Source organism: Myotis yumanensis, unplaced genomic scaffold (assembly GCF_028538775.1).
Source record: "Myotis yumanensis isolate MYYU_CA2020_CCGP unplaced genomic scaffold, mMyoYum1.0.hap1 SCAF_3, whole genome shotgun sequence".
Lineage (NCBI taxonomy): Eukaryota > Metazoa > Chordata > Mammalia > Chiroptera > Vespertilionidae > Myotis > Myotis yumanensis.
This window is the reverse complement of record NW_027223754.1, coordinates 192,929,894-192,957,795: the sequence shown is the minus strand read 5'-3', so window position 1 is coordinate 192,957,795 and position 27,902 is coordinate 192,929,894. Positions and strand designations below refer to the sequence as shown.

The following is a 27,902-nucleotide window of genomic DNA, read 5'->3' as shown; positions in this document are numbered from 1 at the left end:
GGGCCTTGATTGGTGAATAGAATTTAGATGTTTGGAGATATGGAGGGGGTTTTAGAAAGAGGAAAAAGCACCATCCCACACCCGCTTGGGTCTAGGTATGTCATTATCCAACCATTAAATATGCCTTAAAAGCAGAGAAGACCTGCATTACAGATAACTATTTTCCCTTAATTCATGATTCATACACAACTGGAGGGTTGGGCTTTCTGGGTTTGGCTCCCCCCCACAGTATTAATCCCCTCCTTCTCCCACAAATCACCTGACTTCCCTGAAAACTCTGTAACACACCCTTTGGCTGAAAAAGAGCATTAGGCAATCGGTGAAATCCCCCATTCCTCCTTTCTCCCTCTGCAGCCCTGGACAGAGGAATCGTAGGCCTGAGAGAAGTATGCAGTTCTTGTTTCAAAAGCAGAGGGAGCTCTAAGATCAAGACTGAGTCACCCTTTCCCTATGACATGGTCTCCCAGCCCCCTCTGGTTTAGGTCAGGGAATTTCAGACATGCACACTGGGGTAGAGAATCATATCACCAGAACCAGGACAGGGCAGCCGGAAGAGGTTCCTGCGGAGGGAGCATCCAGACCCCGTACTTCTCTCCTTGGGAGCCGGCAGGGTCGCCCAGCATGCCCACTGGCAAGAGAGGGGACTGACCCACTTGCTTCCCTCAGCTTCTAAAGGTAAAAACCTTAAAAACGAAGAGCAGAGCTTTGATGGAGGCAAAAAGAAAGCAGAAAACTTTACATACAAAGGTTTTGGGCAAAGATGGAGGGTTGGAAAGAGCAGAATAAAACGAAGGCAAAAATATAGATACTGTAACCTATTTCTCTTAGGTACCTCATCCACCCTCACGTCAACCCACCTCATGTGCCTAGTACTGTTTTCAGGATTTACATCTGGCCTGCCCCCACCCCTTTGGCAAAACTTTTCTAGAAACGGTGGAAAGATGATATCTTGTCTTTTTTAGTGAAGGGGGAAACCTTGCCTCCTGGAAAATTAATGTAGAAAATTGAGGGAATACCTTTCTTTTCCTTTTATGTTTATTGTCATCCAGCTACCCCTTTCCTCCTTCCCCACCCAACCCTGTCTCAGGCCAGTTCTCCCAACGTCACTGCCTGCTCCAGTGAAAGAAGCTCTTGCTCTATCAATGCTCATTGGGCGTATCAATAGAAATGCATGCAATAATAAATATAGCAAAGACAGCTGGTTTGAAGTGATAGGGGGATCACTGCCAAGAGAGAACATGCCTTAGATGAATGGGCACAATGAGGAAAGACTCCTGAAAACCTGAGTGGAAATGGTGATCTTGTTCTGTGAGGGCAGGAGAGAGACTGATGAAGTTGGGGCTGGGATGGGGGGTGGGCTGGGGTGAGGGTGAGGAGGAGAACAGAGGAGGGAGAAAACTGGGATCAAGTACTCATTCTTTTGTGTGTTTTTAAAAATATATATTTTTATTGATTTCAGAAAAGAAGAGAGAGAGAGAGAGAGAGAGAAACATCAATGATGAGAGAGAATCATTGACCAGCTACCTCCTGCATGCCCAACATTGGGGACTGAGTCTGCAACCTGGGCATGTGCCCTTGACTGGAATCGAACCTGGGACCCTTTGGTCCGCAAGCCGATGCTCTATCCACTGAGCCAAACCAGCTAGGGCCATACTCATTCTTTTGGAGAAAAATTGGGATAAGGTACAGAGAGCAATAAGAGAAGGATATGATTTAGTTTTAGTTTAGAAAGTTAATTGAAGTAGACCCAGGGAGGGTGTGAGGATATAGGGGTCATATGGTGATGATATAACTTTAACTGTGTGTTATTCTTATGAAGGTGACACTGACCACAGGTGACTCTCCAAAGCAGTTGCCTGTGTTTGTTAGACAAATACAGCTAGACCTGCCCCCATCCCCTTTAGCTCCAAAGTCCAGAGGTGCTGAGAGCCAGGTCCGAGACACGTGCTGCTCACCAGGATGGACAAATTGCCAACAATGTGGTAAGTGACCATGAGTCTGCGGAGATCTGCATAGACTCCATTCTCTTCATCTTCTTAAGAAAACAACTCAGTTCTGAAGCCTGGGTTTTGGTTTGATCTATGCCTTTTTACTTTATTCCAACCTAAGATTCTCTTCCCCATTTTGTGGTTCTTGTCTCTGTGACAAATGCTGGAGCTCTGCACTAGTCTTCTGTACCAGTGTCGCCCCCTGCTTCATATGCCTTTTTTTTTTCAGGTGCATTGTTCTGTTTTCCGTTTTGCCATGGGTTTATGCTGAGCCTACTATGTATGGGGAGATACTGTCCCCTAACTATCCTCAGGCATACCCCAATGATGTAGAGAAAACTTGGGATATAGAAGTTCCTGAAGGGTACGGGATCCATCTCTACTTCACCCATCTGGACATAGAGCTGTCAGAGAACTGCGACTATGACTCGGTGCAGGTATATTATAATAAGCACCTACAGGATAGGACTGGGGGATCAAATGAGATGGAGGAGGGAGTGCCACAGGCATATGGTGAACTAGAGCTAAATAGTCGTAAGGTGGTATGTGTTCTACTCTCCCTGTCCCTTTTTCTCTCACCTCTGTATCAAACTATTACCCTTTTCTAGCTTCTTTTTGACTCTTCTCTTAGATAATATCAGGAGGCATTGAAGAAGGGAAAATCTGTGGACAGAAGACCAGCAAGAATCCCAACTCCCCAATCGTGGAAGAGTTCCAAGTCCCATCTAATCAACTCCAGGTGATCTTTAGGTCAGACTTCTCCAATGAAGAGCGTTTCACTGGGTTTGCTGCATACTATGTTGCAGTAGGTAAGGCTCACCCTTCTCTATTGACTCATTGATCCAGTTAAAGGATTAGAAGCAGGATAGACATTGAGCAATGCAGTGAATAAAGAGTGTTTATAACTCTTACAAAGCGTTGACTTGCCTTGGATCCCTTAATGAGTTGCCTTTATGAAATTCAAACACATGATCATAAGTTAATAGTGATGATGATAATGTTAACAATAAATAATACACATCAATTTATTGAGAGCCATTATGAAGTGGGCACTGTATAAGGAATGTTACCTATATTAATTTAATCTTCACCTCAACTTTCCAGGTAGGTATTATTATCTCCATTTAAAGATAAGGAAAGTGAGGACAAGAAAAGTTAAATAACTTGCCAAGACTCACACAAGGAATGTGTGATATTCAAACCCATTCAATATATGGCAAACAAACCTTCAAATTCTGTGTGCTTCTACACCTAAAATAAAGTTAGAACATCTCATAAAGCCAAGCTATTAGATTAGACAGAAGTGCCATCATCATACAAAGTAATAAATGTACTAATTGTTTATCCCTGCAGAAGACATATCATCATGTTTAGTTTGTGGAGTATTTTCTTTGGAGCTGAAATGCTTGTTTGTGAGAAGGGCCAAGGGTCTCTGGCAGTGAGAGCTCCCTTATAGCTGTACAATCTTTAGGCACAACTTTGGAGTCACCTTTCAGGAGAGCAATATAGAATAATCCCCTGATAAAATGTGATTTACTGAAGGTCTTTAAACAACAGTTCTTTTTTTTAACTTTTCTTGCCCTTGCAGTTTTGGGTTTAACCTCACTCTTCTTTCTAGGTCTATTGCCCTTGACCTCAATCTTTCTCTACTTTTGTAGATATTAATGAATGCACAGACTTTGCAGATGCCCCTTGTAGTCACTTCTGCAACAATTTCATTGGTGGTTACTTCTGCTCCTGCCCCCCAGAATACTTCCTCCATGATGATATGAAAAATTGTGGAGGTCAGTTTGGCATTGAATGGGTGCATAGTCCCTGAGATTTGGGTTGGCTTGAGGCTTCAGTTAAGGGTTTTAACTATCCTTCAGCCTTGATTTGGAATTTGGCATCTATTCTTAGTTAGCTTAGAGTGAGGGGTGGGGGGGCACAAGAGTGGAAGACGACAAGGTTACAGAGTCAAGTTAATTAATTGGAGAAGAGAGATAGGTGCCTTTGAAGAGTCTATCTGTGACTGTTCATAACTATGAAAGGCTCTATCGCAAGCAATGTGATGGAAACCCAATAGGCACTAGGTATCTTTACTAATATTTATTGGGTGTATAATTGCTGCATATGGGCTCCAGTCAGGGACTGTCAGTTTATAAGAGGAATCATAGAAAGGGCAGGAACTTCTTTGCTTAGCCTATGTTTGATTTCCCCTTTCTCTTTTTCTCTCTTAGTCAATTGCAGTGGGAATGTGTTCACTGAACTGATTGGGCAGATCACAAGTCCCAATTATCCTAATCCATATCCGGAGAATTCAAGGTGTGAATATAAGATCCTGTTGGAGCAGGGTTTCCGAGTGGTGGTGACTGTGCGGAGAGAAGATTTTGATGTGGAACCAGCAGATTCAGAGGGCAACTGCGTTGACAGTTTAGTTGTGCGTGATAGATGATTAATTTTCCTCTCAACTCACACAGAGAGATTTCTTCTAGAAGATAAATTATTTTTCCTCCTTTCCTTTCTCACCCCACCCTTTGTTTTATTTTATACTATTTTTTGAATATACATTTTTTTATTGCTTAAAGTATTACAAAGAAGTATTACATATGTCTCCTTTTTTTTCCCCACCCTTGACAATCCCCCGGCCTCCTCTACCCCCCAGTGTCTTATGTCCATTGGCTATGCTTATATGCATGTATACAAGTCCTTCGGTTGATCTCTTACCCCCCACTCCTGCCTCCCAACCCTCCCCGGCCTTCCCGCTGTAGTTCGACAGTCTGTTCGAGGCAGCTCTGCCTCTGTATCTATTTTTGTTCAAAAGTTTATTATGGCCTTTATTATCCATAAATGGGTGAGATCATGTGGTATTTTTCCTTCATTGACTGGCTTATTTCACTTAGCTATTTTATACTATTTTTATTTATCTCCCTTATTTTACCTCTTTCTTTTAGTTCGCTCTCTCTTCTGATTTCATCATGTTGTGTCCTTTCAGTTTGTAGCAAAAGGCCAGCAATTTGGTCCTTACTGTGGAAATGGATTCCCTGGGCCACTAAATATTGAAACCCATAGTAATGCTCTTGATATCATCTTTCAAACTGACCAAACAGGGCAGCAAAAGGGCTGGAAACTTCGTTATCATGGAGATCGTGAGTAATCTAAAAGTTGTGCTTTGGTTGGTTGTAAAAAGTCCCTGGACAATGTAAAATCAAAACAGGTAGATTATTGTAGAGAGGAGTATCCTGATTACTCCCCATTACTCGGCAAGATCTAGACCTGCCAGTGGTTGCTAGAAATGCCTCAACGTCTAGGAATACTTCAACTGGACCCGTGAATGCAGGCAACTTGGGAGTGGTTAGTTAGTAATGCCTTATTATTTTAGGCATCTCCAGATTGGAATATTAGACATCAGGATTGAGGATGACTGGATGATTTTACAAAGTGTGAGGATGATGTAAATTGAACAGAGATTATCCACCTATTTGGTGAATTATTTTTCCTGTCCTTTCCAAGCAATCCCCTGTGCTAAAGAATTCACTGCCAATTCTGTTTGGGAGCCTCAGAAGGAAAAATATGTGTTCAAAGATGTGGTGAAGATAACCTGTCTGGAGGGGTTTGAAGTTGTACAGGTAAAGTACTGTCAGGGGCTTTTCCCTAATCCCTAGGTGAGGATAAGCATACTGGAATTGCCTTATTGTTTTCTGAATATTCTTGTTTGAGCAAGGTATAACACCTTTTCCATAAATAGGACAGCTCAGGATCTTTAGTTCTTCCTTGTGAGTCATAGAGTTCCTTGGCCAGCCTGGCATTCTCTCTGTGCCCACAGTCCTCCTGGGGCAGGGGAGCTGATATGCTGGGGCAAACTTGTCTTTTAGCCCCGACTCCTGGGTGCTTTGGGTTATTCTGCTAAGATGTCCCCGAGGTTTTTGTGGTGAGGATTCCTCTTTGATTCGAGGTCAGAGATTGATTCAATTTTTTTCATTTTAATTCCCCAAATCCCTCCTTATAAATTAATGGTGATGTCTATCTTTCTCTAGGGAAGTAGTAGCTTGACACATTTCTATTCTACTTGTCAAAGCAATGGAAAGTGGAGTAATTCCAAACTGAAGTGTGAACGTATGTATCTCTTTAAAATGGGACTTTTTTTCCCCTCCCAAAAGGCATTGAAAGATCAGCACATCAAAATTCACATGTATGGTTTCCTTTCAGGCTTGTGAGAGTGGGTTGGGTTTTTGAAGGGAAACCATCATGAAGTCCCAACTCTGATGTGGTCCCAGGACAAACTGGCAGGTTTCTTTAAAAAAAAAACACAACAACACAAAAAAAAGAGGCTTGGTAGAGTTAATAGCACCCTATGGGTCCATTCCTGGCTTCTGCAGGGGCTTCTACCAACCACTGAGAACCAGGTTCTTCCTTGTAGCTTTCAAGGGTCTGGAATAAATTGGAAGGAGTGAGTGATACCAGTTGGACAGCATGGCTACAGAAAAGCTGGTGTGGAGAGTCATTCCAGATGTACTTATGGATGTAGGAGTGGGGCAGAATGAAGGACATGGCTGGGAGGATGGAACTGGTCTAATGACCAATGACTTCCTGGGAAGAGTGTCTATCCTGATCATCACTCTCCTGCCTTCCTCTTGTAGCTGTGGACTGTGGCTCTCCTGATCCCATTCCGAATGGTAAAGTCGAAGAACCAGAAGATACTTTATTTGGTTCTGTTGCTCGCTACACTTGTGAGGAGCCATATTACTACATGCAGAATGAAGAAAGTGGTAGGTTTTTTTTTTTTACTAGAGAAAAGAGAGAGAAAGGGTGAGAGTGTTGGAAGGTAAATAGCACAATCTTGCTGTGCTGGAGAGAGTTTGGAAAGAAATGAAGGAGATGAGATGGATTCTGTCCATACTCTTGGCTTATTCTAAAGATATAGTTTTCATATGGGGCAGGGTAGGTTCCATAGGACTATTCATAGTGAATCATAGAGATCGCCTAGCTCAGCTTCACAACTAGGCAGGAGTTCCCCCTACAATATCCATCTTTATGTGAGTATCCAGTGTTTGACCAATTATTTAATGTAGAACCACAGGAGTAATACTTCCAGCTTCAAGTCACCACGGCATAATGACTGGCTTTCTTGATGGAGAGGCCGTAGTAGTGATAGCGGAAGGACTGGATGAGACATAGTATGTTCCACTTCATTGCTTTAAATTAAATTAATTGATTAAAATTTTGTTCCCTCTTGAAGCACTTTCCCAATCACTGCCATAACCCTCTTCCTTCCACTTTGGAGACTATTCTTTTCCCTCCCTAGGCAGGATAGAGGTCAGAGAAATTGTTTGGAAGATGTTATCAAGATTTTTTTCTAATTTATATGACCCGATCTCCTCCTCAAATCCCAGAGAAGTTGAGGCTCTGAAAGAAAGGGGGGAATAGAAGATAGAAGATATGGTGGTGAGAGTGTCCTCTGTCTCTTGTGCTATTCCAGGGGAGTATCACTGTGCCGGAAACGGGAGCTGGGTGAATGATGTGCTGGGCACAGAGCTGCCACAATGTGTTCCAGGTAATCAGGGCTCAGGCTTGGGTAGAAACCATAGCCACTGGTACAGGTGAGTGGGGTCAACCTCTGAAAGTAGCTATTATCCTCTTGGGAAAGGACTTAACAACCTGGGCCTACCAGAGTGTAGCTCAGTGAGGTAAAGACAATAAAAGAAATGAGGGGTTGCAGACAGATCAGAGTGGAGAAGGAGAAGGCTCTCAGGCAAAGTCAAGATAATAATGATTCTGGTAGTAACAACAGTGTTACTATAGCCTGAGCTAGTTAATTGAATTTATTACCTCATTTAAGTCCTTGCAACAGCCCTATGAGGTAGGCATTATTAGTCCCATTGTACAGATGAGTGAATTAAGTGCAAGCTCACAAAGTTAGTAAGGGGTAGGGGTAGGCTTCGAACCAAGGTCTGAGGCCTAAGCCTGTTACACTCAACTCAGAGTCCATCAGGCTGACTAGTGAGGGATTTGGGTAAGACAACTTTACCTGAAATAAAATTAATTTTTAGTAATACTGGGTAATGGCAAGTGATCAAACCTAAAACCAATCAATGGGGAATGAAATGAAAGAAGAGAACCCTCCCTTTGCTCTATTTCCATGGATCTCTAGGAGGGACTCAGCTATAATTAGGACTTCAGTAAAGAAGGTGATAGCTTTTGATGTGAGCATAAGACGAAGGTAGAATGCTTGCCTCTCCTACTGTCTGTATGAGGAGAGAGTTTCCCAGCCTGGCTCCCAGGGATGAGGTCTACGGGGCCATGAGTCAAGTTGTCCACAGTGTGAAGCAGTAGTAGCTCACACACTGCCTCAGTTTACCCAGGCTTTCCCATAGCCTGTTTGTAGAATTGGCAACATGGGATGTTTAGTCCTTAGGTATGTTCAGAATGAGTCAAGTACGAAGATGGTTGACCAAACACAGGGTTGGCTATATTGTGCTAGAGAACTCTGAAACCTGGCAGGTTTTTAAATGGTTGGAGGACTTGTAGGAGGCTAGCAATCTATTTCCTGCTCCCTCCTAACCTTGTTCTTGTTCCTTCCTAGTCTGTGGAATTCCCAGTAAGCCCTTTGAAGGAACACAGAGGATATTTGGAGGGTCTTTTGCAGATATTGAAAGTTTCCCCTGGCAAGTCTTCTTTGCAAGCCCACGGGCTGGTGGGGCTCTCATTGATGAGCATTGGGTGCTGACAGCTGCCCATGTTGTGGAGAAAAACCGGAACCCAGAAATGTATGTTGGGTCTACCTCAGTGAATCGTGAAAAACTGACAAATTCCCAGACGCTCATTCCTGAACATGTGATTATTCATCCGGGTTGGACCTACCAAGATGACCCGGAAACACGGAAGAATTTTGACAATGACATTGCGCTGATACGGCTTAAAGACCCAGTGAAAATGGGACCCACTGTGTCCCTTATCTGCCTGCCAGGCAACTCCTCAGAATACAACCCCTCAGAGGGAGCCTGGGGACTGATTTCAGGCTGGGGCAGAACAGAAAATAAAAATATTGTTTTAAAGCTCAGAGGGGCAAGGCTACCCATTGCTCCTTTACAGAAGTGCAAGGAGGTGAAGGCAAAAAAACCGGGAGTGGATGTAAAAACCTACGTTTTCACTGATAACATGATCTGTGCTGGAGATCAGAAAGGTGTTGATAGCTGTGAAGGGGACAGTGGTGGGGCACTTGTTTTACCAGACCCCGATAAAAGTAATCCCAAATTCTATGTAGCTGGCTTGGTGTCCTGGGGCCCACAATGTGGGACCTATGGGATCTACACAAGAGTGAAGAACTACATTGACTGGATAATGAAGACTATGCAGGAATATAGTACCCCCAGTACCGACTAATCCACACATATTCCACCAGTCTTTCCAAGGGCTAGGACCAATCTGTTGCTTTCTGTCCTTCACACCTATGATTTAAATAGAACTTGGGTGTAGGTATACATGGCTGGAGGTAGTGTTTGATCATGACATAGTGTTGATCGTTCAGTGTGGTCTAAATCTGTGGATAACAACATGGGGAGGGCACTGCTATCTTGCACTATTCCATAGGAAGTCCCCTTTCCTGATGATTACCTGGTGTTACAGTTCTGACTCTGAAATTTATTGTTGGACATACCCTTGATTTATTTGTTTCTCTTTCATCTGTCCAAAGTTCTACTTACTCTATCATTCTCAATGTCTACTATCTACTTGTAATAAAGCAGGTTTATAACCCAGTTCTGGCTGACTTGTCTTATTCCACATCAAGACCTTAGCACCATAGAAGAAGAGTGTGATGAGAAGGTTGTTGTGTCATGGAAATTCAGACATCTAGCAGCCTATATATATATACCAGTGCAGGAATTTGTGCAATGGTAGTGCCTGTTTGGAGGAGGAGACCGCTGGAGGTTGGCTGGCCTGCCACCCTGATCAGGGCTATCAGGGCTGGGCTGGCTGTGGGGAGGAGCCGTGGGAGGTTGGCCGGCCGGCCCCACCCCCTGATCTGACGGTTTGCTGGCCACAGTGGGCATCATAGTAACTGGTCGTTCTGGTCTTTATGGTATTCCGGTCGCTGGCTGTTCATATATATAAATATACATATCTATATATATTTCTAGCAGCTAATATTGAATTGCCATGAAAATGGGGAATTCAGTTTTTCTCCTCTCATTTAATTAAAATATACTGAATATTATGGATTAGCATGAACATCGTCAACACTAGATATCATATTTGAACTCATTAAGCATGCTTGAACCTCATTGAGAAGTCCACATAGCAGCAGTTAGAATTGGCTGTTTAAGTATAAAAATTTGAGGTATAAATTGTTTCAATATGTCTCCGGATTAATTTTCCTTTAGTACTCATTTGTATAATACAATATTATGACTGAATAAAAAAGAAAAAAAATTCAACATGCTCTTATTTGCTTTCCTGGTGGTTTTGGTCAATTGGTCTGTCAAGCAACAATGTCATCACTGGATGGAACTCTGTACCGAGAAGTTATAGCAAAGCCCCCATGAGGATAAACCTAAAGACTCTCTCTTCTATTTCTTTTCCAAGGGAATGGAAAAAAAAAATCCCATAAAACTCCTCCTGCCCCCTAAATGATTACTGATGAAAAATAACCACACAATAGAGACTAGTATTTTTTATTTTTATTTTTTTTAATATATCTTACTGATTTTTTACAGAGAGGAAGGGAGAGAGATAGAAAGTTAGAAACATCGATGCGAGAGAAACATTGATCAGCTGCCTCCTGCACATCTCCTACTGGGGATGTGCCCGCAACCCAGGTACATGCCCTTGACCGGAATCGAACCTGGGACTTTCAGTCCGCAGGCCGACGCTCTATCCACTGAGCCAAACCGGTTTCAGCGAGACTAGTATTTTTTAAACAGAGGCTAGGAGAGCTATCTTAGGTGGCAGTTGCTCTAACAGGGTGTCTTATGAAAGCTGTAGACTAAGAGTAAGAATTTTGGAGGACTCTGGTCTGTTTAATGTGACGCATAGCTTTCAGGAGAACAGCTTTTTTGTTTTTTGTTTTTGCCAGAAGCCAAAAGGGGTGTATTTAGAGCCCATAAAAAAGGGGGGACTTTGATCTTCCATAGACCAAAAGGGCTAAATTCCACAACTGACCTTAGATTGGAGGTTAACACGTGATGAAGTAATCATGTGTTAACCTCCAATCAGATCGAAGGGTCTGAAGAATCAAAGGGGAATTATAATAGGGAACCTCTGGAAAGAGTGTGTCAAGCCATTTACATTATTTCTTAACTGTAGAAGTTGAACCCCCACATGTCTGTCATTACATGTGCAATGGAATTGACATTGTACCCTGGACTACAGTGTTTGGGGCGGGAAGAGGGGGATTCCTCTAGAGAAAAAAAGAATTGGAAAAATATTAAGGTTAAGAAACATGCTCATGATGTAGAAATTTTCCTTCTTTTTTACAATTGGCTACTAGAATCTGACAAGTATCAGAAAAAAGAAGTCTACCCCCACCAGAGAGAACCTTCAGTCTAGTTGGGTTCTGCTCTTGCTGATAGGCTGAGGTACTGGTGAAAGAATTTCCTCTTCACAGCTGCGCTGTACAGTGGAATGGTTGTGGTTTTTGCAATTCCCTGGGTGAATGGCAGGGAGGGTTTCTAAATGAATCATCATCAGAGACTTCAGAGCTGGGAAGGGCTCATCACCAAGGCCTCGAAAATCATTCATTGTGGCTTGGAGGGTATCAATGATACTGCTTGGCAAGTCACTTGGGAATAATATGTGTCTGTTCACCTGAAATTCAGGAAAGGACTTATTTTCTAAAGCAGGTGATTTGTCACATTTCTTTGGTCAGAAGAAAATGGACTGGTGGGTCAGCCCCTCATGCCAGGGAGAAAAGAAGATGCCCAGAGGCCAAGAGGACTTGATAGGAAGGAACCCAGTTAACACTGGACTAATCCAGAATTTTGTGACTCTAAAGTTGCTTTTATTGTGATTTCCTAAAATCAGAAATATATTCTGTGGTAATGTGACTTTATGCTTTCTGCATATCTATTCTTTTGTTTAAATTAAAAATATGAGAAAGCCATATTTTCAGCTTTATTGAGATGTGATTGAAATAAAATTGTTAAGATATTTAAAATTTACAATGTGATGATTTGATATGCATACATATTGTGAAAGAATTCCTTTCATCAAGTTAGTTTACACATCTGTAACCTGACATAATAACCCTTAAAAATTCTTTTTTATGGTGAGAACATTTAAGTTCTACTCTCTTAGCAAATTTCAATTATACAATACTAGTGGCCAGGTGCATGAACTTCATGCACGGGGAGGGTGTCCCTCAGTCTGGCCTGCACCCTCTCCAATCTGGGACCCCTCGGGGGATGTCTGACTGCCGGTTTAGGCCCGATCCCACAGGGATCGCCTGCCTGCCAGCCTGATTGCCCCCTAACCGTGACCCTGCCAGCCTAATTGATGCCTAACTGCTCCCCTGTCAGCCCGATCACCCCCAACTGCCCTCCCCTCCCGGCCTGAATACCCACAACTGCCCTCCCCTGCTGCAACCCACCTCCTCTGCCAGGACCGGCCTCCTCCGCACGCTGTGCGGACTCCCAGGCCTCACTATGCGGAACGGATGCCAGGCCCCACCACCTTGTGGCAGCCATCTTTGTGGCTGCCATCTTTGTGGCGCCATCTTGTAGTGGCCATCTTGTTGCGGCCATCTTGTGATGACATTGCACATGAGGGCCACCTAGGCTTTTATTAGTATAGATAGTATTACCACATATAGTCATCATGCTGTACATTATATCCTCAGATCTTATTCAGCTTATAGAAGAAATTTGTAACCCTTTTACCAACTTCTCCTTGTTTCCCTATCTACCCATCCGCAGTAGCAACTTTTCTATTCTCTATTTCTATGAGTTTGACATTTTTGTTTAAAAAAAGGATTCAACATGTAAGTGATATCATGCAATATTTGCCTTTCTCTGACTGGCTTATTTCACTTAACACAATGCCCTCCAGATTTACCCATGTTGTCACAAATGACGGAATTTTCTTAGTTTTTAAAGGTTAAGTAATAGTCTATCCTATCTAACAAAAGGGTAATATGCAAATCAACCCAATGGTGGAACAACCGGTTGCTATAACATGCACTGACCACCAGGGGGCAGTCGCTCAATGAAGAAGCTGCCCACTGGTGGTCAGTGTGCTCCCACAGGAAGAGCACTGCTCAGCCAGAAGCCGGATTCATGGCTGGTGAGCGCAATGGTGGTGGCGGCAGCCTCTTCTGCTTCCAGAACAGCATTAAGGATGTCCAAAGGCTTAGGCCTACTCCCTGCTGGCAGTCAGACATCCCCTGAGGTCTCCTGGACTGCAAGAGGGCACAGGCCAGCCTGAGGGACACCCCTCCCCCCCACAAGTACACAAATTTCATGCACCGGGCCTCTAGTATATATATAAAATTAAATGTATATAATTATGTAATATATTTTACTGATCCACTCACCTGTTGACAGACACTTAGGTTGTTTCCATATCTTGGCTGTTGTGACTAATGCTGCAATGAACATGGGAGAATAGGTATCTCTTTGAGATAATGCTTTCATTTCTTTGGGATATATACCCAAAAGTGGGATTGCTGGATCATATGACAAGTTCTATTTTTAATTTATTTAAAAATCTCCATACTGTTCTCCACAGTGGCTATACCAGTGCACATTCCCTACAGCAGTGTACCAGGGTTCCCTTTTTTCACAATCCTTACCAGCATTTATCTCTTGTCTTTTGATAATAGCCATCCTAACAGAGGTGAACTAATATTTCATTGGATTTGAATTGGCACCTTCTGGATTACTAATGATGCTGAGCATCTTTTCATGTACCTGTTGGCCATTTGTATGTCTTCTTTGGAAAAATGTCTTTTCAGGTTCTTTGCCCATTTTTATTTTATTTTATTTAAAAAATATTTTTATTGATTTCAGAGAGAGTAAGGGAGAAGGAGAGAGATGGAAACATAAATGATGAAAGAGAATCATTGATCAGCTGCCTCCTGCACGCCCCCGTCTGGGGATGAAGCCTGCAACTTGGGCATGTGCCCTTGATCGGAATCGAACCCAGGACCTTTCAGTCCATAGGCCAATGCTCTACTGACTGAGGCAAACCAGCTAGGGCATGGCCATTTTCAAACTGGGCTGTTTCCTTTTCTGTTATTGAGTTGTATGTGTTCCTTGTATATTTTGGATATTAGCCGCTTATTGGATATGTGGTTTGCAAATATTTTTTTTCATCTGGTAGGCTGCCTTTTCATTTTGTTGATGGTTTTCTTTGCTGAGCAGAAGCTTTTAATATTTTTTATTTACATTTTTTTCTTTATTGTTTGAGGTATTACAAATGTGTTGAGCAAAAGCTTTTTAGTGCAATGTAGTCCCACATGCTATTTTTGCTTTTGGTGTCAAGTAAAAAAAGTTATTTATTAATTTTTAAAATATATTTTATTGATTTCAGAGAGGAATGGAGAGGGAGAGAGAGATAGAAACATCAATGATGAGAGAGAATTATTGATTATCTGCATGCCCCACACTGGGGATTGAACCCACAACCCAGGTATGTGCCCTGACCGGGAATTGAACCCTGACCTCCTGGTTCATAGGTTGGCACTCAACCACTGAGCAACACTGGCCAGGCAAAAAAAGCTATTGCCAAGACCAATGTCAAGGAGCTTAGCCCCTATGTTTTCTTTTAGGAGTTTTATGGTTTCAGGTCTTAAACTCAAATTATTAAGATTAAATAACTTTTTTTGTTGTTGATTTTTGTGTATGGTCCAAAATAGGGCCTAGTTTAATTCTTTTGCATGTGGCAATCCAGTTTTTTCAAAACCATGTACTGAAGAGACTACCCTTTCCCCATTGTATATTTTTTACTCTTTTCTCAAAAATTAGTTAACCCTATATATGTGGGTTTATTTCTGGGCTCTCTATTACGTTTCATTGATCAGTGAGTCTGTTTTTATGCCAATACCATACTGTTTTGATTACTATAGCTTTGTAATATAGTTTGAAATCAGGAGGTGTTATGCTTTCTCTTTGTTCTTCTTTAAAAAAAAATATTTTTATTGATTTCAGAGAGGAAGGGAGAGGGAGAGAGAAATAGAAACATCAATGATGAGAGAGAATCATTGATCAGCTGCATCCTGTCCGCCCCCCACTGGGGACTGAGTCCACAACCCAGGCATGTGCCCTGACCAAGAATCAAACCATGACCTCCTGGTTCATAGGTCGAAGCTCAATCACTTTTCCATGCCAGCCTGGCTGGGGTTGTTTTCTTCACTTTTTTATTTTATTTTATTAAAAAAAATCTTTATTGTTGAGAGTATTACAGATGTTCCCTCTTGTTTCCCCCTTTGCCCTTCTCCACCCAGTTCCTGCCCCATCCCAGGCCTTCACCACCTTATTGTCTGTGTTCATAGATAATGCATATATGCATATAAGTTCTTTGGTTAATTTTTTCCTGCCCCTCCTCACCCCTTCCCTCTGAGATTTGTCAATCTGTTTCATGCTTTCATGCCTCTGATTCTATTTTATTCAGGTTATTTTGTTCATTTTATTTCTTGTTTATTTACTTTGATTTTTTAGATATAATTGTTGATAGATATATATTTGTTGCCTTTTTATTGTTCATATTTTTTATTTATTGTTGTCTCCTCCTCCTCCTCCTCCTCCTCCTCCTCCTCCTCCTCCTCCTTCTCCTCCTCCTCCTCCTCCTCTTTCTTCTTCCTTTTCTTAAATTATACCCTTCAACATTTCATGTAATACTGGTTTGGTGGTGATGAACTCCTTTAGCCTTTTCTTTTTTTAATTTTTTAATATATTTTATTGATTTATTACAGAAAATAAGGGAGAGAGATAGAGAGTTAGAAACATCAATGAGAGAGAAACATCGATCAGCTGCCTCCTGCACACCTTCTACTGGGGATATGCCTGCAACCAAGGTACATGCCCTTCACCGGAATCGAACCTGGGACCTTCTAGTCCACAGGCTGATGCTCTATCCACAAGCCAAACCGGTTAGGGTTAGCCTTTTCTTATTTGTGAAGCTTTTTATCTGTCCCTCAATTCTAAATGAGAGCTTTGCTGGGTAGAGTAATTTTGGTTGTAGGTCCTTGTTATTCATCACTTTGAATATTTCTTGCCACTCCCTTCTGGCCTGCAAAGTTTCTGTTGAGAAATCAGCTGACAGTCGTATGGGTGCTCCCTTGTAGGTAACTAACTGCTTTTCTCTTGATGCTTTTAAGATTTTCTCTTTGTCTTTAACCCTTGGCATTTTAATTATGATGTGTCTTGGTGTAGATCTCTTTGGGTTCCTCTTGTTTGGGACTCTGTGCTTCCTGGACTTGTAAGTCCATTTCTTTCATCAGGTAGGGGATTTCTTCTTCAAATAGAAGAAATGTGAACGTTGGTACGCTTGAAGTTGTCCCAGAGGCTCCTTACACTGTCTTCATATTTTTGGATTCTTTTTTTTCTCTCTTCTGATTGGGTGTTTTTTTTTGCTTCCTCTTATTCCAAATTGTTGATTTGATTCTTGGAATCCTCTACTTTACTGTTGAATCCCTGTACATTATTATTTATTAGAGCCCCGGTGCATGAAATTCATGCACGGGAGGGGGGTCCCTCAGCTTGGCCTGCACCCTCTCCAATCAGGGACCCCTCAGGGGATGTAATAATGTAATCCAGAACTGCTGGCTCCTAACCACTCACCTGCCTGCTGACTTGGTCCCCTTAACTGCTCTCCCCTGCCAGCCTCATTGCCCCTGAGTGCCTCTGCCTTGGCCCAGCCACTATGGCTTTGTCCAGAAGGATGTCTGGAAGATGTCTGGTCTAATTAGCATATTACCCTTTTATTAGTATAGATTTCTGTTAGTGTATGCTTAATTTATGACTGGTCCTTTTTCATGTCTGACATTCTCACTAAGATCCTTGAAAGTCTCATGAAGATCCTTGAGTAACCTTATAACCATGGTTTTGCTTGCTTCCATTCTGTACCCAGTAGTTTGCTTGCTTCCATTCTTTCATTTGTGACATGTTTCTTTGCCTCCACATTTTGGCTGCTTCCCTGTGTTTGTTTCTATGAATTAGGTAGAGCTGCAATGTCTCCAGGAATTGGTAGAGTAGCCTTGTGCAGTAGGTGCCCTGTAGAGCCCCGTAGCACAGCCTTGCCAGACCTGAGCAGGGCACTCTAGGTGTGCCCCTGTGTGGGTTGTGTGCTACTATCTTGTAGCTGAGCCTTGATTGCTGTTGGTGTCACTGGGAGGAGTTGACCTCCTGGCCAATTGGCTGTGAGGACCAGCTGTGACTACAGTGGGAGAACTGCTGTGCAGGAAACACTGCTATGGAGCAGGACTTGTTTCAGTGGGGCTTTGGTGCTCACTGAGTCTGCCCCTTGAGTGTGTCACTTGTGGATGTGTAACGTTGTAATCTGCTATGGGTGGAACATAAGTTATTTAGAAATATTGTTAATGATTCAAATTGGAAACAAAAAATTTCACACCACTCCTCTCTTAAGGAATATATAGACATTGGAAGGTGAGCTGTTAAAAAAAAAGCTGTTGTATTTGCAAGTATGTATGTGAGAAAATCAGAATTTTCTTCATAGTGTACCATCAAAACAAAATACAGAAATAAATGATCTACAACTGTAGTTGTAAATGTGTGCATACGCTTAATTATTCTCATTGACTTTCTAAGTAAAATGTTTTAAATATGACCTTGCTAAATATTTTTATATTTATTAAATACTATGTTTAACTTATTTTACACTTTGGAATTTCTCATAACATTTTATTTGGAAAGAGTTTTATACAAATATCAAATGATAAAAATGGAAGAGGACAATGACAACTAGAGATTGTGGAATGTATCTTCTGCAGTCCTTGGAGGAAAGAAAGGTGACCTTTGGGTTGTTTCAGATCAAGAATGTGGATGGGATTGTAGAAAAGATAATTTATTTCACACAGTGTTTTTCTGCATCAATGATTTTAATATGGATTCTTAGTGGTTACCAACAACTAGTCAAATAATTTTCTTTTTACACACTCTGGATTCTGACCTAGTGAAACGAGGGCTTAGCCTTCTTCCTCCATCTCTTTCTTGATCCAGTCCACGTAATTGAGTAACTTGGTGTAGAAGCCATAGCCCCTGCTACACCCGATGCCCCAGGATACTATGCCCGTGGCCACCCAGCGGTCAGTATTCGGATCCCTCACAGCAAAGACTCCTCCACTATCCCCCTGACAGGCATCCTGCTTTAGAGTTGGGTCCCCAGCACAGAACATGTTTTGTGAGAACACATCGTTCCTATTTTTACCCCGAAGCCACCTCTCACACAAATCTCGGTTAGCTACGGGCAGACGGACAAATCTGAGATTGTTAGCAATCCTTTCCTCCATTATCCCAAAGCCACTGACATAGCCCATGAGGCCGCTATCATAGAAGGTCTCATTGTCAGGGAGGCAGATGGGGAGGAGGTTGGGGCCCAGGGTGACACTATTTTCCAGTTCTAGGAGGGCGATGTCCCCCTCAAAATTGTGGGACTCATCCTGGCGGTAGTCTGGGTGGATGCTGACCCTGCGTATAGGGTGGTTGGCTAGTTTTGTGATTTCTTCCACGTTTATGTGGCCCAGGAACACATCTATGCTGGCATTGGCTTGTGCGTTGTGTTCCTTGGGGTAGAGGGTGTGGGCAGCTGTGAGGATCCAGCGGTCACCCAGCAGGGCTCCACCCCCTCGCCCATAGATGTTGGTGAACGCCTGCCAGGGGAAGTTGCCCATCTTGGCATTTTGCCCTCCAATGATGCGCTGCTTCTGTTCCACAGGGTTAACAGGTTTCCCGCACACTGGAGAGGAGAGACAGGAAGTCAAGGACAAGTCCGTTCTAGGCCCGCCCCTCTTCCCTCTTCCCTGTGGTCAACCCATTCCCTTTTCATCCCTTCTTACTGGCTCTGGGCCCTTTCCTCTTTCTCCTCCCATTCCAACAGCTCCATCTCTGGCCTATTGTCAGACTGTTCTCCTTGTTCTTGTTTATTTCTTCCTGTTTTATCTATTTATTTTTGTTGTTGCTGTTTTTATTTCTGATTTCCCATCTGCTCAAAAAAATGCTGGAATGCCAGGACTGCATCCAGTTCTTTGTATTTCTCTCTCTCCCTTTCTCCTGGGACATCCTCTCTTTTTCTCTCTTACTCCTCATGTCTATTTTCAACTTCAAGCTGGAGTGTCTCTCCACTCACTTTGCCTCCATTCTTTGCGCATGCTTTTTCGGTTGCAAAGTCACCAAGGATGTCTCCAGAGGGTTTCCACTCACCTGGCAAACACCGAGGAATCTTCTCTCCTTCCTGTTCATTTTTCCAAATGCCCTGGGCTGTGCAGGTATATGTGCCTGAGGGGAGAAGGGACTATGATCAGGTTGGGAGGAGCTGGGCAGGGAGACCAGGTTACAGAGGTCAACGAGCACTGAGTGTGTTGGGAAGAGGCAGGGGAGAATCAGAACCAGCATGGACAAGGATCAAGGGAAAGATTCAAATATATATAAGGGTGGAACATAAAAAGTGTGAAGAGGCTTCATACATATATTTTTGTTTTAATGTTACATGAAAATATTAGAATACTTAACTACAATGTGACTTCTATTTGTGAAAATAGACACAAAAACTGGGAGGAGCATATCAAGATCTTACCAGAGCCTTGGTATCTTCATAGTGGGATTGTAGATAATACTGGCAGCTGCATTTCTGATTGCTGACAATGTGCCATGCTTGTTGCTAAGCATTTTATCTGCATTATCTCATTTAAGTGCCCCAAGTGACACTTTCAGGTGTGCATTAGTATCCTCCTCATTTTACAGATGAGGAAACTGAACTTAAATCATGTACATAAGGCCACATAAGTTCCAGAACCAAGATGCAAAGTAAGGGTTGTCTGATTTCAAAGTCCAGCTCTTAAATAACATCATATATAACCCACATATAAGATTTTTTCTTTTTTTGCATGTTTCAAACCAGAAGTAAGGGATTTCTTTTCTTTAAAGAAAATTTTAAAGATACCATAGATGAATTTGAGAGTCATTTAGCAAAACTAACTGCAGAATATCACAACATAGCAGCCTGAGACGTATGAGGGGAGAATGCTGGGGGAGGTCCCACTGATATGACTGTAGTGGTGGTGATGGTTGTGGTGGTGTTGGCGGTGTTGGTGATAGTAATAATGGTGGTGCTTATGTGGTGTTGTTGGTAGTGACGATGGTGTTTTGTTGTTGGCATTAGTAGTGGTATGGTGGTGGTGGTCATGATGGTTATGGTGGTGATGATAGTGGTGATGGTGAAGGTGGCTGTGGGGGTGGTGATGGTTGCGATAATGGGAATGGTTGTAATGATGGTGATGGTGGTGGTAATGGAGGTGGTGGTGATGGTGATGGAGGTGACGGTGATGGTGGTGGTGGTGGCGAGAGGGAGCTGACTGTTCATGAGATTCAAGTCTTTCTTTGTCACTTAGGTGTTTCCTTCTTCAACATGACTAGGTGCCTCTTGGCACTGTACTTTAGGACCCTGAACCTAGTGTATTGGGCAGCCACTTTAATATATATTCCCCAAGGTTTCTATTGGAAGAAATCTCAGAAGATGTCTTGAGAAGATAGAAGGGAAACACTGCCATTTGCATGGGTCCTACCTTGCTCAGACTCACTGCTACCATCTCTGGTCTTCATCTTGTAATATGGTTCATTGCAGTAGTACTGGATACTGGCCTGGTAGGTGTTTACCCCCTTTGTGGTGGTATACTTGAAGGCCCCATTACGCAGGCTTCGGGGCTGCCCACAGTTCTTGACTGGGAAAGAACACAGGGCCACATGAGAGCTAACAATGACGGCTGGAACTTTGGTGAGAGGAATGTGAGTTGTCTACCCACAGAACAGGCTGAGAACCTTAGAGAAATAAGTTTCTCTATTGGGGGGCACCTGGGGTGGATGAGAACTAAATGGACTGAAGTTCAGTTCCAAGCAGAGTCCATCAATCCTATTGAGATGAGGGTTGCCTGGTTCCTGAGATGGCCATAGGCTTCAAAGAAGAAATCAAGGGGAGGGTCTTTGGGGAGAGGCTTACTTCCAGACCCCCCTCTTCCCTTCTCGGCCTGGGTCCCCAAGGCTGGGTGGTGGGAGACACATCCTGAATTGTGACTTACTCTTGCACCTGGGCATGGCGCGGTGCCACGTGCCATCATCCTGGCAGACAGCTGTGAAGGAGGGCAGCACCTGGTTCCCCTGTTGGAGCAGAGGTAGAGGTGCCATTAGTACAGGAGGCACTGCAACTCCCATCCTGCCCTTCCCTACATGACAGGTAGTGCAAATACAGCTCTCAAACTCTCAGACCTCAGCACCCCTGGGGATGTGGCTCTTTCATCCTTCTCCCTAGCCAGGATGCTCAGGCCAGAGTTATACATGGGAGCACGGAGTCATACAGGAGAAAGTCAGAGAAAGGGCTAATTGTCAGACCCAATAATCCTCTCTCTAGACTCTTGTCTATCTCCACTGAAGTCTAATTGAACCCCACAATTTTATTTATTTATTCACTTTATTTAACAGTTTTTCCATTATAGTTGATATTCAATATTATTTTATATTTGTTTCAGGTGTATAGCATAGTTATTAGACAATTATATAATTTACAAAGTGATCCCCCTGATAATTCAAGTACTCACCTGGCACTATACTTAGTTATTACAATACTAGAGGCCCAGTGCACAAAATCTGTGCATGGGTAGGGTCCCTGGCGGCTGCTGGCTGTTGGCCAGGACCTCCCTTCATTCTGCCCTGCTCCCTGGTGGTCAGCGCACGTCATAGTGAGCGATTGAACTTCTGGTCAGTCAAACTCCCGAGGGGACGCTTTGCATATTAGGCTTTTATATATCTAGATTATTGACAATATTCCCTATGTACTATATGTCCATCTGAATTACTCCTGGGCCAGCTCTCTCCCTCCGCCCTGGGCTCTTACCTCGATGAGTTGGTAGCCTTGTTTGCAGGTCGCGATGAAGTAGTCACGGAATTGGTACTGAGGCTGCAGATTCTGGATGATGGTGAACTCGTCTAGGGTTTTGGGCTGGGGGCACTTGATGACTGTGGCAGAGACCAGAGGGTACGTTTATTTCAGAGCCACTTGCCTTCCTTCTCCCTGCCTGATCCTGCCCCGTTGCTGGTCAGTGAAGGAGGCCCCCAGGCAACCTTACTTGAAGTGGTGTAGTGTAGCTTCCAGCCCCGGCTGTCCCCTGACTCGTCTGTGAAGAACAGCAGATCCACAGCATTGCTGCTCGTGTCAAGGTCAGCGGGTCTTTGCTTCCCACAGAACTCGCCGATGTTCCTCCCACTGGTGTAGATCTGGTGGGGTAGGAGGGAGGGTCATCTCTACAACGCAGACATTTTCCCACAGGTTCGGGGTGGTGGTGGTAATCTTGCTTTATACCATAAATTATATAATTGTTTGTTTTCAGCTGGAGGGGAAAAGGGATCCCCAGGACCTGCTTCCAGTTGTATAGGAGCTTGCCCAGCCCATGTGTGATGTTGGACATTCCTGTCCCAATTGGCCAGAGGATCCAGCAGGCAGTAGGGATAAAAAGGACCAAGTGGGGATGGGAAGGAGAGGGAGGGGTTTCTCTGGGGGTAGGATGGCCGTACCTGTAGCTGGTCATAGGGGCAGTGTACTTGCTGGTGGTCATCGATTTCAAAAGGCTCCAGGAACTTGAGGTGGATAGTGTAGCCCCGCTCCACCCGGATGCTGTAGTTGCAGCGCAGGTCAGGAGGGTAGGGCTGGGGGTACTCCAGGCTGGACACGTAGCCTGATGGCTCTGTGTACAGCTCGCTGCTGCATTCAACTGTGAGAGCACAGCCGGGAGGGGGTCACCAGGAGACTCTCTGGCTGGCCCCGCAAACCTTTGTTCAGCCTTTACCTCTCTCCCACACTGCCCAACCTCACCCTGGCAGGAATGTCCGTCCTTCTGAAGCTCATAGCCTGGACGGCAGGAACAGAAGTAGCCACCAACGTAGTTGTGACAGAGGTGTTGGCACAGGGGCTGGGGATTCTTCTCAACTGTGTTTTGCTGGGAAGCACATTCATCAAGGTCTGGAAGAGATTCCGGAAGGATTAAATTCCTGCCAGGGGACTTCTGTAGTGCTGTTGGTCTCAGAGTGTCTTTTACCAGAGGCCACAAGACCAAGTTAGCTCCTGCCCACCCGGACCTCTAGGCCTCTCTAAGGCTTTCTGGGAACTACCCAATGGGGACAGAGCCCAGATTGGCATGCCTTTTCTGGAAAAAGCTCTCTCGAGGGGAAAAATAAGGAAGGTCAGGCTTCCTTCTTCTTTGTACTCAAGATTCCCTCTTTCCAGTTCCCATTCAAAAGGACAGAGGCCTTAAAAAGGGTACCTGGGGACCACTCACCCACAGCTTGGTAGTAGGCCAGGAAGCCCTTGTAGAACATGATGGTGCCATTCTCCTCGTTGGAGAAGTCTGTGTGGAAGGTCAGTAGCATTTTGTTTCCTTCGGATATAAATTCCTTTTCTCCTGGGGGGTTGCCCAGTGGAGAACCCAGTTGCCCACAGAACCTCCCCAGGGTTTTCTTATCAGCAGAAATCTGGTGGAGGAAGGACAAGGAGTAGAAAGAAGGGCTGATGAGACATGTTCCATGTGGACAGTCAGTGATGGTCGGCCTTATCTTGTCCAAAGAGTGAATAAGCCCCGCTTCTGGAATGGCCTCCAACTCATCTCCACCTGCTGGGCTCTGGCTGTCCCCAGGTGATTTTCATCTGGCACCTGAGTCTCCCATTGGCTAACTCTTTTCATGTTCTCCTGTGCCCCTCCCGTGTTTATGTTCCCCAAGCATGTTTCAGACTTTTCTTCATTCCCACCCCTTCCCTTCCAGTCTTCCACTGGAATCCTGATTGCCTCTACCCAGCCTTTATTTTCCTTCATTCTTAGAATCTGGACTGATCTGCTTTAATTTCTATCCTGATATTGGACCTCACTTTATTCAAACCATTCACGTCCAGTCCTGTCTCCTGATACACATAGCTGAATGTGAGCCGCAGGGGCCCAGCAGGGGCCCTCCAGCTTTAGCATTGGCAAGCATCACCCAGCTTTCCTTATTTCTTTCTTCATCATTCGTTAGCCCATCCAAAGCAGATGCCCTTCCCCCAACCCAGTTCCTCACTATCCCTGCCACCGAGACCCCTCCCTCCAACACAGCAAACTTCCCAAGTCCTTTGAACTAGGAAGACGTACCATTTTCATGTTATTCTCTCACCACCTCCTGAGAATGATATTTATTGGAGGTGTGTAGGTTCTATTTGAATCCTGAATCTAGAACCTCATTTTTATTGGATGCAGAAAGATGGGACTGGGAGGGTACCCTTAGTTATTACAGAGGGGAGGGGACTGAGTCCACTGTCCTTGAGCTATAACCATACACATTTTCTTCCCCATGTTCCTGTGCTCCTGATGAGGCAGGAAGTCATGGTGATATTCTTCATGGAAACAGGGAAACGGAGGCAGAGCAGTTTCTCAAAGACTCCCATCAAGGAAATGGATGGGGAAGGTTTTTCTGAATCCTGTAGATCAGTGGTTCTCAACCTTCCCAATGCCGTGACCCTTTAATACAGTTCCTCATGTTGTGGTGACCCCCAACCATAAAATTATTTTCGTTGCTACTTCATAACTGTAATTTTGCTACTGTTATGTATCGTAATGTAAATATCTGATATGCAGGATGTATTTTCATTGTTACAAATTGAACATAATTAAAGCATAGTGATTAATCACAAAAACAGTATGTAATTATATATATGTTTTCCAATGGTCTTAGGCGACCCCTGTGAAAGGGTCTTTGGGGGTCTCGACCCACAGGTTGAGAACCGCTGCTGTAGATGGTACATTTTTTGAGAGTGGGAACTGTACCTTCCTTCCTCTGTGTTTCACCCCCACAGTGCTCACTGAGGGCCTCTAAAAACGGGTGGACACCATTCATGGTATCAACCGACTCCCAGAACTCCACTTGGCCATCAGCTCTAACAGGGCTGGGGCTGTGTCCACGGATGGGGAATATAACTGGGGTGGTTAGAACACAAGTCCTCATGTTCCAGAGCCACCCAGCTCTCCCTCTGCCCTCACAACCTGACCTCCTACCTTGACATAGTCATAGAAACAGTCTTCAGAAGGCTCCAGGTCAAACTGCCAGAAGACAAGCTTCACCCTGTATCCCGTGGGGACTGTGATCACAGTGGTGGTCTCAAAGTTGTTGGGGTAAGGCTTGGGGTACAGAGGGGAAGTCACCTCCCCATAGAGATCCTGAGCGATGGGCATGGAGCCTCCCACCTTGCAGAACAGGACTGACGCCAGGAGGTATAAAAGCCACCTGCCAGAAAGAAAGAGGGTGTCTGGAGGGCTGTTTGGGCAGTGACTGGGGTGGGGGATGGGATAGTCATACCGCTGGGCATTTTCCTCTGCCTATTCTAGACCTCACCATGTTCCAGGTGAGTGTGGTTGGAGTGGGGAGGCTGGTCTCTGCATCTGCTGCATTGATTGTTTCTCCCCAGGCCAGAGTCCAGTCCAGAGGTCAACTGCCTTCACCTCTCTCCCCATCCTCCTCCCCTGCCCTGTACCATCACCCCCCCTCCCCCCAGCCCTCCCTTCCCATTCCTGGAATAGGGATGGCTTGGGACCAGCTAATTGAGGGTGAGGGTTTCCAGTCATGGTTCTCTTAAAGGGCTCCCAAAGGCTCAGCAAAGGCCTCTGGGAGAAACCGCCTGTGGAGTATAGAGAAGTGTAGCACAGAAGAGCCCCTACTGAGCAGAGTGGGTTCCCCCATCTTGGCACTCCCCTGCTATGAGCTGGGGGGGAAGGAGAGGATGTGGCCATCACCTCATATGTCTCAGGCCTCCTTTAGTCCTCAGGAGGAGGGATGGGGAGTATGAGTTTGAGTGTGTGCATGCATGTGCTCATTGGAATAGATGAGGGATATGGGGAGGAGAAGGCTGTTCTTGTCTGTCTGAATATATTTGGGGCCAGCATTGCCTCCCATGCCCAGGGTTCTCCCCTCTGGTATCTTCCTCCCTCCTCGGTCCCCGTCAGCCTTACTCACATTTCTCAAGTCCTGTTTTTGGATCCTGGACTCTCCTGACAGCGTCTTCATCCACTCTGTGCAGAGGGAGAGAGCAGCGGTCATGCAGAGGAGAGAAGGGGGAGGGAGGGACTGACTGAGGTGGGGGAAGGGGGACCTTTCCCGGAGGAATGCTGTAGGGAATGAACTATTTGCATAAACAAAACTGAAAAAAAAAAAATCTGTTTCCAGTTTCATTCAGTTTTGGTTTTGAATTCCCTGATAGTGCTGCCACCTGCTGGCCTACATGGGGAAGAGTCAGTTTTTAGGGACAGAAAAGCCTTTGGTTGGAAGCCCAAACTTCTTGTTTTCTAAGTCTGATCTGAATACTCCCTATCTTCAGGGACATTCCTAGGGACTGCTGCTGTGTTTACAAGATTCCCACCCAAAGTGCAGTGGAAATCTCAGCTGAGGGGACTCTCTTTTCTGGACTGCCCTTTTCCATTCACCGGGTTTGTCCTGCCCTTAGTCACAGCAGCCCTGGTCCAGCAATGGCCAGAGTTTTGACACCCAGGATGATGTGACAGGAGTAGAGGAGGGCAGCAAGGGTGTGGACAGAGGAGAATGGAGTGTGGCTGCATTGGAACCCTGGCTTACTTTGCTCATGGATGACACCTAGACATAGGACAGGAATTGCTGCACTAGGGTCTGTTTTAGGCTCCTCCTCCCCTCCTCAGTGAAATTGGCTTTTAGAGAAGCAAGGGCAGCTGGGGAGTGGGCGGAGACATCCTCTTTGCCTCAGCATCTTGTTAAGAATTTGAGCCCCTGAGCATCACAGTTGCTTAGGGCCAGGCGGAGGGAGTGGCTGTGGACCAAGAGTGAGTTGAGGGGAAGCTAGACCCCTGGGGGGGGGGGGGGGGGGGGGGAGGAGAGCTCTTGTCCCTCCTGTCCACCAGGACATAGTGTCCTGTTTTAAAGGTTTGCTGTTTGTGGGAGCCTTTCTTCATCAACGCTCCATGGTTCAAATGCCTTATGGCATGAATTCCACTGGGAGGCTCGGGCTGCAGAGCAGGGCCCTGAGTTCTGGGGCCTTTGTCGTGTATCCTGCTTGTTTCCCTTATTAGATCAATTCCTCTATCCCTGCACCCACCCACCCACTCATTCCTCCTCAATGGGCCACCTACGTAATGTGCCAGGCACTTCCCTAGGCAATGGATTGCAAGGACTCATGAAGATGGAGCAGTTCTCCATTAGGCAGCAACAAGTCCTCACTGAATGCAGTGAGAGCAGGCACGTGGAGGGTTTCTTCAGCAGGCTTACATGTCGAGCTGAGGAATACATCTTATGGCAGGGCTGATCCATGGCGTGACCCATGACATGACCCATGGCCTTGTAAGGTCAGGAAAGACTAAAGATAGGGAGGATAAGGACTAGATCAGGAGACAAGAAGGAGGGGGACTCTTGCCCAGCAAATTGCACATTAGCATCCTGACAGCAGTGTGTGTGTGTGTGTGTGTGTGTGTGTGTGTGTGTTCATGGTGGGGGCAGGATGGCAGAGGTAACAGGGAAGGAGGAGGTGGTCTGAGAAGGTAAGTCTTAGCTGAAGCTCTCCTAGCCCATCTACAGATTCTGAGGTCTGTCCCAGTACTTTGTAACATGACTGGAAAGTGACAAACCTGGCCCTCATTAGCTCAGTCCCAACCTAACCTCCACTCTGCCCAACCACTCAGAATAACCTTTACTTACACATTTGACTTATGCCCTTGACTCATAACAAGAATAGAAAGAA

General features: G+C 44.7%; 2 protein-coding genes across 2 annotated transcripts; one reads left to right on the top strand and one right to left on the bottom strand.

Annotated features, from left to right (window-relative positions):
* The first annotated feature begins 542 nt into the window (after window positions 1–542).
* On the top strand, window positions 543–9,724 carry C1S (complement C1s). The gene is made up of 12 exons (XM_070410746.1): window positions 543–675; window positions 1,905–1,982; window positions 2,218–2,425; window positions 2,620–2,797; window positions 3,647–3,772; window positions 4,208–4,407; window positions 4,963–5,116; window positions 5,481–5,596; window positions 6,005–6,083; window positions 6,608–6,736; window positions 7,447–7,521; window positions 8,551–9,724. Exons 2-12 carry the CDS (start codon window positions 1,960–1,962, stop codon window positions 9,348–9,350), a joined length of 2,088 nt encoding a protein of 695 aa, XP_070266847.1. The 5' UTR covers window positions 543–675; window positions 1,905–1,959; the 3' UTR covers window positions 9,351–9,724.
* Window positions 9,725–17,807: 8,083 nt separating this feature from the next.
* C1R (complement C1r) lies at window positions 17,808–26,292 on the bottom strand. Its single transcript, XM_070410745.1, has 11 exons — window positions 26,156–26,292; window positions 25,201–25,429; window positions 23,461–23,653; window positions 22,998–23,144; window positions 22,700–22,896; window positions 22,255–22,402; window positions 22,023–22,144; window positions 21,211–21,289; window positions 20,701–20,856; window positions 19,340–19,414; window positions 17,808–18,875 (listed from the first exon to the last, which is right to left on the bottom strand). Coding segments are annotated over exons 1-11 (2,118 nt in total). The 5' UTR covers window positions 26,158–26,292; the 3' UTR covers window positions 17,808–18,105.
* Window positions 26,293–27,902: the final 1,610 nt, after the last annotated feature.

Coding starts and splice junctions, on each gene's coding strand:
- C1S (XM_070410746.1), top strand. CDS start 1,960: ATGGACAAATTGCCAACAATGTG. Junction 2,426..2,619: donor GCGACTATGACTCGGTGCAG/GTATATTATAAT, acceptor CTCTTCTCTTAG/ATAATATCAGGAGGCATTGA. Junction 6,737..7,446: donor CATGCAGAATGAAGAAAGTG/GTAGGTTTTTTT, acceptor GTGCTATTCCAG/GGGAGTATCACTGTGCCGGA.
- C1R (XM_070410745.1), bottom strand. Junction 23,654..25,200: donor GTTTCTATGACTATGTCAAG/GTAGGAGGTCAG, acceptor TTCCTCCACCAG/ATTTCTGCTGATAAGAAAAC. Junction 23,145..23,460: donor GGCCTACTACCAAGCTGTGG/GTGAGTGGTCCC, acceptor AATCTCTTCCAG/ACCTTGATGAATGTGCTTCC.